This window comes from Dendrobates tinctorius, unplaced genomic scaffold (assembly GCF_039654945.1).
Source record: "Dendrobates tinctorius isolate UK_male_01 unplaced genomic scaffold, ASM3965494v1 ptg000159l, whole genome shotgun sequence".
In the NCBI taxonomy this organism is placed as follows: domain Eukaryota; kingdom Metazoa; phylum Chordata; class Amphibia; order Anura; family Dendrobatidae; genus Dendrobates; species Dendrobates tinctorius.
In genome coordinates this window covers 15,144,530-15,163,491 of record NW_027361826.1, presented here as the reverse complement: position 1 = coordinate 15,163,491, position 18,962 = coordinate 15,144,530, and the positions used below count along the sequence as shown (strand labels likewise).

The 18,962-nt window shown below is 46.0% G+C and overlaps 2 protein-coding genes across 7 annotated transcripts in view; one reads left to right on the top strand and one right to left on the bottom strand.

The window, feature by feature from the left end:
* The window catches only part of CENPP (centromere protein P), a 383,707-nt gene that overhangs the window by 259,027 nt on the left and 105,718 nt on the right, over positions 1 to 18,962 (top strand). The gene's annotated exons all lie outside the window — the stretch shown is intronic.
* Positions 14,343 to 18,962, bottom strand: part of ECM2 (extracellular matrix protein 2) — a 36,736-nt gene continuing 32,116 nt past the window's right edge. For all 3 annotated transcript variants that reach the window (XM_073549578.1, XM_073549577.1, XM_073549579.1), the window contains exon 10: positions 14,343 to 16,685. In XM_073549578.1, coding sequence (XP_073405679.1) covers positions 16,517 to 16,685 — 169 coding nt within the window. In that variant the 3' untranslated portion in view covers positions 14,343 to 16,516. The remainder of the gene's footprint in view (positions 16,686 to 18,962) is intronic.

Here is an 18,962-nt window from a genome sequence, read left to right as displayed (position 1 = left end):
TGCGCACCCATAGACTTGCATTGGCGTATTACAGGCGTAGTACGCTGACAATCGCAGCATGCTGCGAGTGGCACGGAGCGTAGAATACGGATGAGAAATATACGGCTGGTGCGAGGGACCCCATAGAGAATCATTGGTCCGTGTCTAATGTGTGCTTTTTGCGCCTCTCACTCTCCCGTATTCCTCGCCAGTGTGACCCCGGCCTTAGTGTTTTCATCTTGCTTCACCGTCATTATATGTTGGGGGCTGCCTATTGCTTTGGGGTCTGCTCTGGGGCAGTTTAGTTTTTCCCCTTTCTGTCTTTAGGCTATATAGTTCTCCGGCTGTGATCGAGGGGTCTAGGGCACCGTAGGAACCCCCCACGGCTACTGCTAGTTGTTGTGGATAGGTTAAGGGGTCTGCAATCCGATAGCTGCCAACCTCTCTGGTTTTTCTGGACTTAGCTCGTATTTTGTTTTCTCCTCCTTCGGTGACTCATCATAACACTTATCTCTTGTGTGAATGTTCCTTACATTAATACATCTTGGATGTGAGATCTATATATTCAGGATTCTGCTATCTTCACTAGCTCTCAAGTATCAGCATAGCTTTATTCCTTTACTGCTATACCTTTCTGGGAAATGCTCTCCCTTATGGTAATGTCAAAGACACTCGCACTACACTCGCTCATAGAGCCAGTGCGCGTGTCCTGAGTACAGAAGCAGTGCTAAATATTACCTGTGGAGCAGGGCAGCAGAGGTGACAATGCGGGCTTCAAGCTAATAGTGTCAGGGTCCAGTCAGCGCCGGAAAGTAAAGAGGCACAGGACCTGCGGACACTGAAAATGAGCAAGCTGGCACAGGACCTATGGTCATGTGACTGCAAGGGGGCGGGGCTTAGCGTCCTGCTTTCAGATATGACAGGACACCATACAACAACTCAGAGTCAGGTAAAACGGAGGTCACAACAGTACGGGCAAACGAGGTACAGGAGGGACAAACAGACGGGTAGTCAGACAAAGCCAAAGGTCATACACAAGAGGGCGACATGGTACCAAGGGGACAAGCAGAGAGAAGTCGGGTCACAAGCAGAGAGTCATACACGAGAGGTAGCGCAGTACAAGAGGGTCAGGCAGAACTCGTAACAGGGACAGAACCAGATCACAACCAAGCAGGCAACAAGTTATCAGGCACAAGGCACACGTATACAAGAGGTCACTTAACTCAGCCGAGGGCAGGAGTATAACTGACACCGGACCCAGGTCCAGTGAGCACTAAATAGCCGCCTCCTGCCAGAGAGAGGCAGCACAATTAACCCATAGTCTAACCAGGACGGGTCAAAGCGAAATCCCATCCTGGATCATGACAGTACCCTCCTCTCAATGGGGGGCCACCAGACCCCCAGATCTCTCAGGGTACTTGGCGTGAAAGGCTCAGATCAATCGATCTGCATGAACTGATCGAGCAGGAACCCACGAGCATTCCTCAGGACCGTAGCCCTTCCAATGTATCAGATACTGAAGGGCACGACGGACCAACCTGGAGTCGACAATTCGTTCCACCTCGTACTCAGCCTGCCCGTCTACCAAAACCGGTGGCGGGGAAGATGATGATCCCTCCCCACCGGACCTCACAGGTTTCAAAAGGGCCTTATGGAAAACATTAGGGAGCCGTAGAGATGGCGGGAGACTCAACCGAAAAGCCACCGGGTTAACTGCTTCGGTAATTTCATAGGGACCTATAAACTTGGGTCCAAGCTTCGCAGAGGGGACCTTGAGCCTTATATTTTTGGTGGATAACCATACCTTATCCCCGACCTGAAACACAGGACCCACGGATCGTTTTTTTGTCCGCAAAAAATTTAAATTTGTCCTGGGCCTTCGTAATGTTATTCTGGACCTCCCGCCATACCTCCCCCAACCGCTGGATCGTCTCATCCGCCCCAGGACACCCAGAATTCAAACGGGAAAATTCTCCAAAATGAGGATGAAACCCATAATTGCAAAAAAATGGAGCTGTATCCGTAGACTGGTTAATACGGTTGATAAATGCAATTGTCTCAGTCTCAGCCAATGGTAACACAGAACACCAATCATCCTGTCGGGCTGAGGTCAAACAACGCAAAATTTGCTCCAGAGACTGATTGGTCCGCTCAGTCTGCCCATTAGTCTCTGGATGGTAGGTGGATGAAAAGGACTGACCAATACCCAACCTCCTACAAAAAGCTCTCCAAAATCTGGACACAAATTGCACTCCCCTATCAGACACCACATTCAAGGGTACCCCATGCAACCGCACCACATGCTCCACAAACAATCTGGACAATGTTTCCGCATTAGGTAGAGCTGCCAAAGGTACAAAATGTGCCTGCTTAGTAAACCTGTCCACTACAACCCAGACCACGGTATTACCCTTGGAGGGGGGAAGGTTGGTGATGAAATCCATGGACAGATGAGTCCATGGTCTCTCAGGAATTGGCAGTGGTACCAATTCCCCGGCCGGTTATGGGGAGTTTTCGCACGGGCACAAACCTCACATGCAGACACATACTCCCCAACATCAGAGGCTAAAAAAGACCACCAGAATATGCTAGTAATGGCCTTCCGGGTGGCTGAGATCCCTGGATGTCCACCCAGAACTGAGTCATGGAACTCCTGGAGGACCTTGAGACGAAACTGAGCTGGCACAAACAGTTTATCCACCGGCTTAGCTGGAGGTGCAAGATACTGGGCTTCTCGAATCTCCCGTTCCAACACATTAGAAACATCTGCCACCACCACCCCAGGCTGAAGAATGGAGGATGGAGGTTCCGGGGGGGACACCGGATCTAGACTGCGTGACAACGCATCCGCTCTGATATTCTTGGATCCTGGCCGAAAAGTGATTGAGAAGTTGAATCGGGAAAAGAAAAGTGACCATCTAGCCTGTCTGGGAGTCAACCTTTTAGCTGACTCAATGTAAGCTAGGTTTTTGTGGTCCGTGATTACTGTTATAGGATGGACAGCCCCCTCCAAAAAATGCCTCCATTCTTCAAAGGCCAATTTTACGGCCAGAAGTTCCCGATTCCCCACATCGTAGTTTCTCTCCGCAGGGGAGAACTTCTTTGAGAAAAGGCGCAAGGTCTTAAATCGGTCAAAGTGGCGGGTCCCTGGGACAATACCGCCCCCACCTCTGAGGCGTCTACCTCAACAGTAAATGGTTCAGACGGGTCCGGTTGAATAAGAACCGGGGCAGACATGAAACATTTTTTCAAAAACTGAAATGCCGCTACCGCTGCGGTTGACCAATTCTTGATATCGGCCCCCTTTTGAGTCATGTCTGTGAGGGGTTTAACCACCTGAGAGAACCCCCTCTTACGATAATAATTAGCGGACCCTAGGAAACGCTGCAGAGCCTTCAAATCACAAGGTTGAACCCACTCGACAATGGCCTGCACCTTATTAGGATCCATGCGATACCCTTCAGCAGACACGATGAATCCCAGAAAGGACAGTTCCTGAACAAAAAATAAACATTTTTCAAGTTTAGCAAAACGACAGTTCTCCCTGAGCCTTTGGAGAACTGCCCGAACATGACCAATGGGAGCCTGTTTATCAGGAGAGTAGATTAAAATGTCATCCAAATACACTACCATAAAACGTCCAATCAAATCAGAGAACACATGATTTCTGAAATTTTGGAAGACCGCTGGAGCATTGGTCAGGCCGAAAGGCATGACCTAATTTTCAAACAACCCTTCAGTAGTGAGAAAAGCGGTTTTCCGCTCAGCTCCGTCCCGGACTCGGATAAGGTTATACGCTCCCCGTAGATCTAATTTCGAAAACCACTTAGCTCCGGACAACTGATTGTATAAATCAGGAATAAGTGGAAGGGGATACGTATTCCTCACAATTATTTTATTTAACTCACGGAAATCGAGGCATGGGCGCAAACCACCGTCTTTTTTCTTTACAAAAAAGAACCCCGCCGCCACAGGAGAAACAGAAGGACGGATATGTCCCTTACGGAGACTCTCGGAAATATATTCCTTCATCGCAGCCCGTTCCGGACCCGAGAGGTTATACAAGCGGGCTTTGGGCAATTTAGCACCTGGAACCAGGTCAATGGCACAATCAAATGGGCGGTGTGGTGGTAAAACCTCAGCCTCTTTTTCGGAGAAAACGTCAGTATAATCTATCAGGCACTCCGGAATACCTTCTAGACCCACGGACGACACAGACACAGAAACAAGACATTTCTCAGAGCAATAGGGACCCCATTTAACAATGTCCCGAGATTCCCAATTAATCACAGGATTATGCAGATGTAACCAGGGGAACCCCAACACCAGTCCCGCAGGCAGGTTGTTCATTACAAAACATGAAATACGTTCCTGGTGCAAGGAACTCACTTTAAGGAGAAACTCTTCAGTACGAAACATAATGTCATTCTTAACCAGTGGTGTTTTGTCAATGGCCACAATGTGAATAGGAGTCTCCAACCTAACTGTCCCTAACTTACACCTGGCCACCAAGTCAGAGTCAATAAAGTTCAATGATGAACCGCAATCCATGAAGGCAGAAGTGGATGTGGAGACACCCCCCACAACAAAGTTCCACTTGAAACAACATTTCAGAGAAGGCAGAAAAGGGTACCTGAGAGCCTGGGTGACCTCCACGATAATCACCCGGGCTCAGTCGCTTGTTGATCAGTGGACGGGAGGCGCAATCCTTTTTCCAATGTCCAGACTCGCCACTGTGAAGACAGCCTTTTCTCACGCGCCGTTGTCTCCTTTCTTCCTCCTTAAGGTTGATGGTTCCCATCTCCGTGATTTTCAATGTAGAACTGGCTCCCCTTCCTTGGGAGAATAATGATGTCTCGGTTTGTATCACTCCCCTTGCCCGTAACCTGCGATCCATCCGGATGGCCTGTGTCATAGCTTCCTCCAGGGAATCAGGTGGGGGGTGGAGAGCCAAGGCGTCTTTCAGATGCTCAGACAGGCCTCTACGGAACAACCCCCGGAGGGCGGCGTCATTCCAGCAGACCTCAGCAGCCCAGCGTCTGAACTCTGAGCAAAACCACTCGGCTGAGTGCTTCCCCTGGCAAACATTCATCAACATGTCCTCAGCCATACGCATCCAATCAGGCTCATCATAAATATGCCCCAGGGCCTCAAAAAATGCATCTACAGTCATACGCTCAGGGGCCGTGGTAGGAAGGGAGAAAGCCCAAGCTTGGGGGGCTCCCCTTAACAGGGATATAATGACCCCCACTCTCTGACTTTCATCCCCAGAAGAGTGTGGTCGTAAGGAAAAAAAAAGCTTACAGCCCTCCTTGAAAACTCTGAATTCATTTTTATCTCCAGAAAAGGTATCGGGTAATTTAACCGGAGATTCCGGGGAAATTAATGTAACATCCCGAGCCCCCAATGAAAGAACTCCCTGCACAGTGTCAGCGATCAGCTGCTGAGACTGAGCCAGGACTCTTTGTTCTCCAAGGAGTTTCTGAGACATCTGCGTCAGGTGCTTAACCTGTTCATAAAGAGTGTGCATAGGATCCGTCACATACACCGGGGAATGGGAGCAGAGAAAAAAAAATGGTGTGGGTCAGTTATAATGTCAAAGACACCGCACTACACTCGCTCATAGAGCCAGTGCGCGTGTCCTGAGTACAGAAGCAGTGCTAAAAATTACCTGTGGAGCAGGGCAGCAGAGGTGACAATGCGTGCTTCAAGCTAATAGTGTCAGGGTCCAGTCAGCGCCGGAAAGTAAAGAGGCACGGGACCTGTGGACACTGAAAATGAGCAATCTGGCACAGGACCTATGGTCATGTGACTGCAAGGGGCGGGGCTTAGCGTCCTGCTTTCAGATATGACAGGACACCATACAACAACTCAGAGTCAGGTAAAACGGAGGTCACAACAGTACGGGCAAACGAGGTACAGGAGGGACAAACAGATGGGTAGTCAGACAAAGCCAAAGGTCATACACAAGAGGGCGACGTGGTACCAAGGGGACAAGCAGAGAGAAGTCGGGTCATACACGAGAGGTAGCGCAGTACAAGAGGGTCAGGCAGAACTCGTAACAGGGACAGAACCAGATCACAACCAAGCAGGCAACAGGTTATCAGGCACAAGGCACACGTATACAAGCGGTCACTTAACTCAGCCGAGGGCAGGAGTATAACTGACACCGGACCCAGGTCCAGTGAGCACTAAATAGCCTCCTTCTGCCAGAGAGAGGCAGCACAATTAACCCATAGTCTAAACAGGACGGGTCAAAGCGAAATCCCGTCCTGGATCATGACAGGTAACTGTCACTGATACTGAGTAGCTTATGATTCTCCTACTAATACATAGCCTGTGTGATTCATCCTCTCCACCTGCTGATTCTGTTGTAAAGTGCCATCATCTCTTTCTGCATAAATACTGTTCAGCTTCTGTAGTCTGCCTTCCCTGAAGACTTGGATGCTTTCCTCCAAACTGTGGTCTGTTTTGTACAAACTTCCCAGACTCTCTGTATTACCAAAGGTTAAATCTTCGGTGAAGGTCAATTTACTGTACACCGCAGCTTGTGAATGAGATTCACTAAAATAACATTTACAGTTCTGCTACTAATGACTCGTATACACCTACCCTACCACCTAGTTCCTTAGTTAAAAGCTTAAATATATATTTGGTTTGAAAGTGATAAAGATTCATTTATACTGCACCATGATCGTGAATGAGCCTTTCTAGGAATACTCATTTACCAATAATAGTGCAATCTAAAGAGGCTTCCGATAAACCAACGAATGAGCAGAAAACTTGTTCATTGGGTGAAATCATTATCGTAATTGGCAGCACATCTTCCTGTATAACAATGGCAGACTATGCACACCGAACAATGTATTACAGATTATTCAGTGCATACATGTAGGCAGGTCTGCCTGTATAAACTGGCTATTTACCCCCTTAACGACCGCCGATATTCCATTTAACGGCAGCAGTTAAGGGTACTTATTCCTCAGCAACACTTTTTAACAGCTCTGAGAAATAAGGGTATAGCGCCCCCCAGCATTGGAAAATCTCCAGGGTCTCAGCTACCACACCCCCCCCTTCCGAAACCTCCACCATCCTCGGGCCCTCCTGCTCCATCCTCCGCGTTATCTTCCTGGAAAAAAATGGCTTGCGCAGCGCTCCCACCAAGATATGCCGGCCAGTACCCGGCAACAATAGAAAATTTTTCCTATTGGTTCCATTTGATCACTGTGATAGAACATTTCACAGTAATCAAAATAAGAAAAATAGTAACTCAAATCCCCTTTGTCACTCTCTGATAAAAATTATGAAATATATTTATTTTTTTTGTTTTCCATTCTTTGCAGTTAGGGTTGGGGTTAGGGTTATTGTTAGGGTTGGGGTTGTGTCAGGGTTGGACTTAGAACTGGGGTTTTTTTAGAAAAAAAAAAAGCCCTGCCATGCACCCAAACAGTGGTTTCCCCCCACACATGGGGTATCAGCATACTCAGCAGAAATTGCACTACAACTTCTGTAGTTCCTTTTCTCCTTTTAACTGGGTTAATAAACTTCTTAAATGTGGTTTTGAACAGCTTGAGGGGTGCGGTTTTTATAATGGTGTCACTTTTGGGTATCTCATGTTGACCCCTCAAAATAACTTCAAATGTGATATGGTCACTAAAAAAATTATTTTGTAAATTTTGTTGAAAAAATTAGAAATCGCTGATGTAAAGTAGACATGTGGGAAATGTTATTTATTGACTATTTTGTGTCACATAACTGATTTAAGGCTACAAAAATTAAAATTTGCAAAATGTTCAAAAGTTTTGCCAAATTTCTATTTTTCTTTTATAAATAAATGCAAGTCATATTGAAGAAATTGAAATTTTACCACTATCGCGAAGTACAATATGTCACGAAAAAAACAATCTCAGAATCAGCGGGATCAGTTGAAGCTTTCCAGTGACCTCATAAAGTGACACTGGGGAGAATTGTAAAACATGGCTTGGTCATTAAGGCCAAAATTGTCAGGGTCACTAAAGGATTAACCCCGTCCCGACCTTTGACGCCACGTAGGCATCATGAAAGTCGGTGCCAATCCAACCCATGACGCCTATGTGGCGTCATGAATTCATAGCCCCCTGCAGGTCGGGTGACCGGGGTCACTGAAATGTCACCCGACCCGCACATACAGGACCCATTGTACTTCACCCCGGGGGGGTGGCTTAGCCCCACGTGGCTACGATCGCTCTGATTGGCTGTTAAGTGAAACAGCCAATTAGAGCGATTTGTAATATTTCACCAATGAAATTTGGTGAAATATAACAATCCAGCCATGGCCGATGCTGCAATAGCATCAGCCATGGCTGGAGACCAAGATCCAACCCCCCCCACACCGACTGGCAGGAGCTATCGAGCCCCGCCACCAGTGGCGGATTATAATGAGGTCAATTTGGGCAGTTGCCCCGGGCCCAGTGGGGTTAAGGGGCCCACAGCCCAGGCCAGTAAATTGCCCCATTATAATCCGCCACCGCGCAGGGCCGGATTATAGGCAGGGCAGGCGGGGCTTCAGCCTCGGGGCCCCCACCACAAGAGCTTCTAAGGGGGCCCCCACCACATTCCTGCTGGCTGCTGCAATGGCACTCCATCTTCTCCCCACCTAAAAGCGAGTGACCGTGGGGGCGGCATTATGTGCTCTGCTACCAGCAGCATCTACAAGTAGCGTGAACGCTGATGCTGCTGGTAGCGTGCAAAGGCTTGTGATGAGATCACAGGAGGTAAGGTGTCAGGGCCCCCGATCATGTGACCCCTGTCTCCTCCCCTCCTGTGACCTCATCACAGGTCCTGTGCGCACAGCACAGAGCACTGAGAGCAGCCATGTATGTGGAGTGTGGCTCTGCGGGTGGAGGTCTGTGCTGGAGGCTCCATTATTCTCTATGTGGAGTGTGGCTCTGCGGGTGGAGGTCGGTGCTGGAGGCTCCATTATTCTCTATGTGGAGTGTGGCTCTGCGGGTGGAGGTCAGTGCTGGAGGCTCCATTATTCTCTATGTGGAGTGCGGCTCTGCGGGTGGAGGTCGGTGCTGGAGGCCCCATTATTCTCTATGTGGAGTGCGGCTCTGCGGGTGGAGGTCGGTGCTGGAGGCCCCATTATTCTCTATGTGGAGTGTGGCTCTGCGGGTGGAGGTCTGTGCTGGAGGCTCCATTATTCTCTATGTGGAGTGCGGCTCTGCGGGTGGAGGTCGGTGCTGGAGGCCCCATTATTCTCTATGTGGAGTGCGGCTCTGCGGGTGGAGGTCGGTGCTGGAGGCCCCATTATTCTCTATGTGGAGTGTGGCTCTGCGGGTGGAGGTCAGTGCTGGAGGCTCCATTATTCTCTATGTGGAGTGTGGCTCTGCGGGTTGAGGTCGGTGCTGGAGGCGCCATTATTCTCTATGTGGATTGCGGCTCTGCGGGTGGAGGTCGGTGCTGGAGGCTCCATTATTCTCTATGTGGAGTGCGGCTCTGCGGGTGGAGGTAGGTGCTGGAGGCTCCATTATTCTCTATGTGGAGTGTGGCTCTGCGGGTGGAGGTCGGTGCTGGAGGCTCCATTATTCTCTATGTGGAGTGCGGCTCTGCGGGTGGAGGTCGGTGCTGGAGGCTCCATTATTCTCTATGTGGAGTGCGGCTCTGCGGGTGGAGGTCGGTGCTGGAGGCTCCATTATTCTCTATGTGGAGTGCGGCTCTACGATTCGTGACCCCCGTCACGTGACGAGGGGGGCCCACAGAGTCTGAACTGCCCCGGGCCCTGGCTACCCTTAATCCACCCCTGCCCGCCACCAATGGATGGTGGCTATCTGCCGCCGCCGTCACCATCTGCTCCCCCTTCCCTCCGCTCCCCCCACCTTCCGATCCCCCCCCTCTCCCCCGGGACCTCTTATGTCCCTCTGGCCATCCCGGTGTCCCTCCCGGATTTTTCATGGGCGCCGCCATCTTGGAAAATGGCGGGTGCAGTGCACCCGCCGAGATCTGCCAGTCGGCAGATTCATTCATTCATTTTGATCACTGTGATAAACTCACAGTGATCAAAATAAAAAAAGTAAATAAACCCCCCCTTTATCAGCCCCATAGGTAGGGACAAATAATAAAATAAAGAAAATATTTTTATTTTTCCTTTAGGGTTAGAATTAGGGTTAGGGTTGAAATTAGGGTTGAAATTAGGGTTAGGGTTGGAATTAGGGTTAGGGTTAGAAATAGGGTTAAAATTTGGCATAGGGTTGGAATTAGGGTTACGGTTGGAATTAGGGTTAAGATTAGGGTGGGTTGGGGTTTGTTATTAGGGTTAGACTTGTGGTTAGGGTTAGAGTTAGGGGTGTGTTGGGGTTAGGGTTGTGGTTAGGGTTATGATTAGGGTTGGGATTAGGGTTAGGGGTGTGTTGGAGTTAGAATTGAAGGATTTCTACTGTTTAGGCACATCACGGGATCTCCAAACGCGACATGGCGCCACCATTTATTCCAGCCAATTTTGCGTTCAAAAAGTCAAACGATGCTACCTCCATTCCGAGCCCCGACGTGTGCCCAAATAGTGGTTTACCCCCACATCTGGGGTTTCGTTGTACTCAGGAAAAATTGCACAACTTTGGGGGTCTAATTTCTCCTGTTACCCTTGGGAAAATAAAAAGATTGGGGGCTAAAAAATTATTTTTGTGGAAAAAAAATGATTTTTTATTTTCATGGCTTTTCGTTATAAACTTCTGTGAAGCACTTGGGGGTTCAAAGTGCTCACCACACATCTAGATAAGTTCCTTGGGGGGTCTAGTTTCCAAAATGGGGTCACTTGTGGGGGGTTTCCACTGTTTAGGCACATCAGGGGTGCTGCAAACGTAAAATGATGCCCACAGACCATTCCATCAAGTCGGCATTTCATAACGTCACTACTTCCCTTCCGAGTCCCGACGTGTGCCCATACAGTGGATCCCCCCTCATATTGGTACCAGCCTACTCAGGACAAATTGGATAACAACTTTTGGAGTCGAATTTCTCCTGTTATCCTTGAGAAAATAAAAAATAGCGGGCTAAAAAAATCATTTTTGAGGAAAAAAATGACTTATTTTCACGGCTCTACGTTATAAACTTCTGTGGAGCACTTGGGCGTTCAAAGTGCTCACCACACATCTAGATAAGTTCCCTGGAGGGGTCTAGTCTCTAAAATGGGGTCACTTGTGGGGGGTTTCTACTGTTTAGGCACATCAGGGGCTCTGCAAATGTAACATGACGTCCGCAGACCATTCCATCAAGTCGGCATTCCAAAATGTCACTATTTCCCTTCCGAGCCCCGACGTGTGCCCAAACAGTGGTTCTCCCCCACATATGGGGTACCAGCATACTCAGGACAAACTGGACAACAAGTTTTAGGGTTCAATTTCTCCTGTTACCATTGTGAAAATAAATACTAGCGGGCTAAAAAATCATTTTTGGAGGAAAAAAATATTTTTATTTTCACAGCTCTGCATTATAAACTTCTGTGAAGCACCTGGGGGTTCAAAGTGCTCACTATGCATCTAGATAAGTTCCTTAGGGGGTCTAGTTTCCAAAATGGGGTCATTTGTGGGGGAGCTCCAAAGTTTAGGCACACAGGGGCTCTCCAAATACGACAAGGTGTCTGCTAACGATTGGAGCTAATTTTCCATTCAAAAAGTCAAATGGTGCTCCTTCCCTTCTGAGCCCTGCCATGCGCCCAAACAGTGGTCTCCCCCCACGTATGGAGTACCAGCGTACGCAGGACAAACTGGACAACAACTTTTGGGGTCCAATTTGTCCTGTTACTCTTGGGAAAATAAAAAATAGCGGGGGTAAAAAATCATTTTTGAGGAAAAAAAATTATTTTTTATTTTCATGGCTCTGCGTTTATAAACTTCTGTGAAGCTCTTTGGGGTTCAAAGTGCTCACTACATATCTAAATAAGCTCCTTGGGGATCTAGTTTCCAAAATGAGGTCACTTGTGGGGAATTTCTACTGTTTAGGCACATCAGGGGCTCTCCAAACGCAACATGACGCTCGCAGAACATTCCATCAAAGTCTGCATTCCAAAATGGCGCTTCTTCCCTTCTGAGCTCTCCCATGCGCCCAAACAGTAGTTCCCCCCCACATATGGGGTATCCGTGTGCTCAGGACAAATTGCACAACAACTTTTGTGGCCCAATTTCTCCCTTTAGCCTTGTGAAAATAAAACATAGTGGGCTAAAAAAATCATTTTTGAGGTTCAAAGTGCTCACCACACATCTAGATAAGTTCCTTAGGGGGTCTAGTTTCCAAAATGGGGTCACTTGTGGGGGAGCTCCAATGTTTAGGCATACAGGGGCTCTCCAAATGTGACATGGTGTCCGCTAACGATTGGAGCTAATTTTCCATTCAAAAAGTCAAATGGCACTCCTTCCCTTCCAGGCCCTGCCGTGCGCCCAAACAGTGGTTTATGACCACATATGAGGTATCGGTGTACTCAGGAGAAATTGCCCAACAAATTGTAGGGTCTAGTATAGACTGTAAGTGGCGCTAGTAACTGTAGAAAAAAGGGGGGAACACTTGCTGCAAATTAGGAACACACACCACCAATGTGATCAATAAAATCTAAATAAATAAAATTTGCACTTAATAATGAACCCCTTTAGCTTGTAGTGAACTAAAAAATGCACACAAATGAATTGGATTGCTCCATGTTAGGTAGTTATTACCTTAAGGTGTGATCTGAGTCGATGTCTGGGCTCCAGAGGACCAGTAAAGAGCGCTGTATATCTTGATGTGAAGTCAGATTGAATGATATTTGGCAGATAAACGTGGGTTAATACCATGGCTCTTCAGGAGTGCTGTCCCGGCGGGTGACAGACATTTCACGCTCCCCTCTTCCAGCGGCGCGCCAACGTGCAGTGTGCACGATGTGAAGCTGTGGCGTGAGATGAGCCAACAGGACCTTTGTGATGTCACCGGTCACGTGATAGATTACAGGGAGCGCAGAGCGCAGTGGACCAATTCCTCTCCAACTAGTTTAGGAAAATACACTGTTTCCTTTTTGTAGAATCTATTTTATCCTGTTGCCCATGTGAAAATGAAAAAACTGAGGCTAAAATAAAATTTTTGTGAAAAAAAACAAACACTTTTTTATTACGGATCAATTTGTGAAGCACCTGGTGGTTCAAAGTGCTCACTATTCATCTAGATAAGTTCCTTGGAGGGTCTAGTTTCCAAAATGAGGTCACTTGTGGGGGAACGCCAATGTTTAGGCACACATGGGCTCTCCAAACGCGACATGGCAACCGTTAAATATTCCAGCATATTTTCCATTCAAAAAGTCAAATGGCGCTCCTTCCCTTCTGAGCCCTGTCGTGCGCCCAAACAGTGGTTTATGACCACATATGAGGTATCGGTGTAGCCAGGAGAAATTCCCCAACAAATTTTAGGATCCATTTTATCCTGTTGCCCATGTGAAAATGAAAAAACTGATGCTAAAAGAAAATTTTTGTTGGAAAAATTAAAATGTCCATTTTTCCTTCCACGTTGCATTAGTTCCTGTGAAGCACCTGAAGGGTTAATAATCTTCTTGAATGTAGTTTTGAGCACCTCGAGGGGTGCAGTTTTTAGAATGGTGTCACTTTTGGGTATTTTCTGCCATATAGACCCCTCAAAGTGACTTCAAATGTGAGGTGGTCTCTAAAAAAAAAATGGTTTTGTAAATTTTGTTGTAAAAATGAGAAATCGCTGGTTAACTTTTAACCCTTATAACTTCCTAACGAAAAAATTTTGCTTCCAAAATCGTGCTGATGTAAAGTAGACATGTGAGAAATGTTATTTATTAACTATTTTGTGTCACATAACTCTCTGGTTTAACAGAATAAAAATTCAAAATTTGAAAATTGCGACATTTTCAAAATTTTCGCCAAATTTCATTTTTTTCACAAATAAACGCAAAAATTATCAACCTAAATTTACCACTAACATGAAGCCCAATATGTCAGGAAAAAAACAATCTCCGAATCGCTCTGATACGTTGAAGCGTTCCAGAGTTATTACCTCATAAAGGAACACTGGTCAGAATTGCAAAAAATGGCCAGGTCATTAAGGTCAAAATAGGCTGAGTCATGAAGGGGTTAAATGACCGCCGATTGGTAAATATTTACCGATTGGCAGTCGTTTAATGCACCAGAATTGTCTGTTAAAAATTCACAGTAGGGTTCAATCACCCCATTGCTATTGGTCACAGAGTGTTAAAAGGCAGGTATGGGTCCAACATGTCAGCCTCACCACTAAAAGGACATATAGACAGGTATTGTCCTCATGAGTCAACCCCTTTAATTAGAAGATAATTAATGTACAGACATTTGCACAATTTTAGGGTAAATTATGAGTAAAAAATTGAATTGCATTAAAATTAATATTTTTATTATTAATCTTTGACATTCTCATCTGTTTCCATACTTGATCCTGCAAGATGTACAGAGACACAGCAATAATTTCTCACCTCTTGGAGTGCAATGCTTCAATTGTTTTCCAACATCATACAGTATGACTTTGGCTGCTATAAACCCCATGGATGTTGAGAATGAAGAGGTCTATATGCAAGATTTTATGGAGAGATTGTCTTGCTGGTGTAGCCACCAATCTAGGCTCATGCAAGAAGATGGTGCACTTGGCAAATAAGTAAAAGAAAAGAAAACATTTTCTTAAAAGTCTTTGGAGTTGACAAGTTTTGTACATAGTTCAGAAACACTGCACATTATACGGTTTAAAGTGTAAAAGAAAGCTGCTACAATAGTGGCGTTGCTGTAATATTAGTGTTCTTCAAGATGCATGCAGCACATAGCAACCAGAAATACAGAGATTTATGAGACTAATGTTACTGGAACCAGAATATGATGATATTTTCTCCTTTATAGTCCCACCATGACCAATAACCTAGTCCTATATACCGGGTGAGTCATAAAGGACGGATGTATTTGAAGTGGCTATAACTCACCACCAGGTGGAGGTAGAGATGTGCGGGAGGCGGGGTTATGTTTGTGAGGTGAAAGCATTGTTTTTATTTTAGTTTCAGTTTAAGCTATGGTGCCGTGGACGATAGAACATCGCGTTTTTGCGTACGACAGTTTTGTCAAGAATAATGAGTGTATCACAGCCGTTCAGCGTGAGTTTCGGCGTCATTTCAATATTCACAGAAATCAAGCTGTTCCCGCTCGTAACACTATCCTACGTTGGGTTGAAGCACTCCGTGCACGAGGTACACTAATGAACAAACGACCACCGGGGGCTCCACGAACGGCACGTACCCCTGAAAATGTGGAACGCGTCAGGCAAGCCATGCTGCGTAGTCCGAGTCGATCTGCTCGGAAACATTCTTTAGAACTTGCCCTCAGTAATCGTACAGTAAGGCGTATTTTGCATTTAGACCTGCATTTCCACCCCTATAAATTGGCCATTGTGCAACAGTTGGAGCGCGGGGATTACGCAGCGCGACTGAAGTTCGCACATGAGATGGAAGCAATTATTGAGCAAAACGACAACCTTATTTTATTCATGAGTGATGAAGCTCATTTCCATGTCAATGGCATGGTTAATCAGCAGAACTGCCGTTATTGGGCCTATGAAAATCCGAAAGAATTACATGAACGACCGCTGCACAGCCCTAAGGTAACGGTGTGGTGCGCTATGGGCAAATATGGCGTGATCGGTCCGTGCTTTTTCGAAGGCGATAATGGCAATACTGTTACCGTGAACTCACAACGTTATATCGCCATGATAAATAACTTCTTTGTTCCTGAGTTACGACGGCAACATATCCCCATCTCTAGTGTGTGGTTTCAACAAGATGGGGCAACGGCCCACACAGCCGGAGCAACAATGAACGTTCTTCGCCCTCTCTTCCCTGGTCGCATCATTTCCAGGTTTGGCGATATTAATTGGCCTCCTAGGTCCCCAGACCTGTCCATGTGCGATTATTACTTATGGGGTCACCTCAAATCACGTGTATACAAGCTTAAGCCTCGATCATTACAAGAACTGAAGGAAGCTATTCGAGTGGAAGTTGCCCAAATCGACAGAGTTGTGTTGGAACGTGTTGATGCCAATTTCCAAGAACGCCTTTGGAAATGCATCACTGATAATGGCCACCACATGGCAGATGTTGTTTTCCACACTTGAATTTGTCAAATGCTATTAGTATACGTAACCAAATCTGTGAATACATTTATATTTAATAAATATTTAACGATTTTATGATTAGTTTAAAAACGTCCGTCCTTTATGACTCACCCGGTATAATAATCGTAAGTTTGGAATGTGAATATTGTAACTTTGTGTCTTTCTGTAGTCCAGGAAAGGAGAGCTGTTGTACTACTTTGAGGACAGTATTCTGAATTGTAGAACTAATTTGACATGAAAAGCATTATAGGTCATGTTAGAATGGCTACGAATAGAAGAAAAACATCTGTAATTTGTATTTTTCTGAACATCGCTGCGTTCTTGGAGGCCAGTCCCGCTTACAGACTATGTACTCTGAGATAAATAAGGTTGTAAAGGATTCCTCCAGGAAACTCTGTTACTTGACCTTCTGAGGTTTCAGGATAATGCTGGAATAGGAGCGAATGCAGGAGAACGCGTAGGGAGATATGTCTCTCGTATTGATATGATTATTTTCCAAGTGAAGATATTCTAGGTTGGAGTCCCCTTCGTCTTCAGCACCGCAGATGCAATTTGGAGACACGGTCCTGCACAAAAATAAATAAGGGGTTTTAACACATTTCAATTACCTATATAAAGCATCATCGAAACAGAAATAAAGCAAAAAAACTTTAAGACTAAAATAACGGCACTTCCAGATCTATGACATGACGGGCGCCAGGAGTATTTAACGGACCTTGTCGACTTGAACATAACACGTAAGTTCTATTTAATGTGGCCGTTACATGTCAAATAAATGGCTTGAAAAAGTAATGGCGTACACAGTTGCTGTATATTTCTTTTTTATCTTTTTTTAAATTTTAAATAAAGAAACCTTGCGGCTGATTCATGATGCCCAAACCACGGTTATCATGAATAAGAGCCTGCTCGATATCCTTTTATCTGAAACGTAATTACATATTGATCTTGTATTTTTATCTCATTTATTGATTAATTTTAGTTCAATTCATTTGATTGATTTTATTGACTGTTTTTTTTTATCTGATTTATTGATTTACATTATATAATGTATTTTTTTCTGAAACACTTTGGCGTTTCAGAGAAAGAGAAAATATAGTTTGAAGACGGGACTAGTCTGGTGCCCTCACCCCCCCAACCCCAGCCTCCTTCTCCCGCACTGCACCAGGTGATTCACTGCACTGTCCCCGCATCGATGTAGGTGATTGACAGGTCTCTCCCATTTCTGCATATAAAGAAAGATCTGTCAGTCACCTATTTCGATGCGGGAAGAAGCCAACCAGGGACAGCGCTGAACTAGTCTGTTCTCTGGCTATGGTCCCCAGTTGGATTGTCAAACTCTATTTGCAGTCGGGCAGCCAGGTTCTGATTCCTGCTGCCCATAGTTTGTCATGTAATACATACAGATTTTGTTACGATCCAGATCTAGAATTTGCAACGTACGCACCCTTATAGCACTATTAAATAAGCAACAGGTTTTTGTTTTTTTGTTTTTCAGAAAAATGGGTAAAACTTTTAAATTACACATAGTGTTATTGAAAACCATGTTCCCTTTTTCAGTCCATTCGTTGTCTATAATGTTGCAAAATCTTGTTTGTGCCGCTAGACTTTTTGGACAGGACACCAGAAAACTGTCCTACATGCATTGATAAATCTTCCCCTATTTGTAGCCACAGCCTTCACTCCTATGCAAGTAATGTTAGGCTATGGGTTGAACTGGATAGACTTAAAGTCTTCCTTCAACTTGAAATACTATGTAATGAAAGCTGACATTCTGTATGCCAGTTTTAATCCAGAGTCTGTTGGAGTGAAATTTGCCAAACTCATTAAAAGGGCTTTGTCAAGATGTATCTTCAACAGCTAAATGCTTCTTTGCCTCCAGGCTTCCTTCTGACCAGTTGCAATTTTGCACCACTGTTCTTAATTGAACACTCTCACCACCGGCTAACAGAGGTAACGTTGTCTCTGCAACATGGCAGCAGCACAGTAGGACTGAAGCTGGCCTGAGCTGTGAGCCTGCTCTCTCTGCGCACTCTTAAGCTGGAGTCACACATAGCAATCTCGCTAGCGAGATCGCTGCTGAGTCACAACTTTTGTGACGTAACAGCGATCTCACCAGCGAGATTGCTGTGTGTGACCACGATCAGCGACCGGCCCCCCTGCCAGTATCGCTGATCGCTGCAAGAAACCTCTGGACATTTTTTTCGTCGCTGGTCTCCCGCTGGCCAGCACGCATCGCTGCGTGTGACAGGCGGGAGACCAGAGATCAGCTGCAAAAAATAATAAAAAAATTTAAAAATATTGTTATTCTCACCTTCCGACGTCCCGCACAGCCGTCCCGCACAGCCATCCCGCCTCTCTCCACGCTCCCGGTCCCAGTGATCCTTTGCACGAATGACCGCGAGACGTCGCGCTCCCTCGAGACTGTGACATTCTCGCCGTCATTCTCGCAAAGGATTACTGGGACCGGGAGCGTGGAGAGAGGCAGGATGGCTGCGCGGGACGTCGGAAGGTGAGAATAACAATATTTTTAATTTTAATTCTATTTTTTTACAGGGACGGCAAGCGACGCCGGGCGCTCGGCATCGCTGTGCTGATCGCTGGTGAAGCTGTCTGTGTGACAGCTCACCAGCGATCACATAGTGACTTACTAGCGATCCTGACACCTTGATATCGTTGTCGGGATCGCTGGTAAGTCGCTATGTGTGACTCCAGCTTTATCCTAGGTAACTGGTTGCTCTGAGATAGTATGGTGGTTGGTAACCTAGGCAACGAGCTGTACACTGTAAAATTAAAAATTCCTTTGTTAATATGAACAGAGAGGATTTTTGCAAAGTATAAGCACT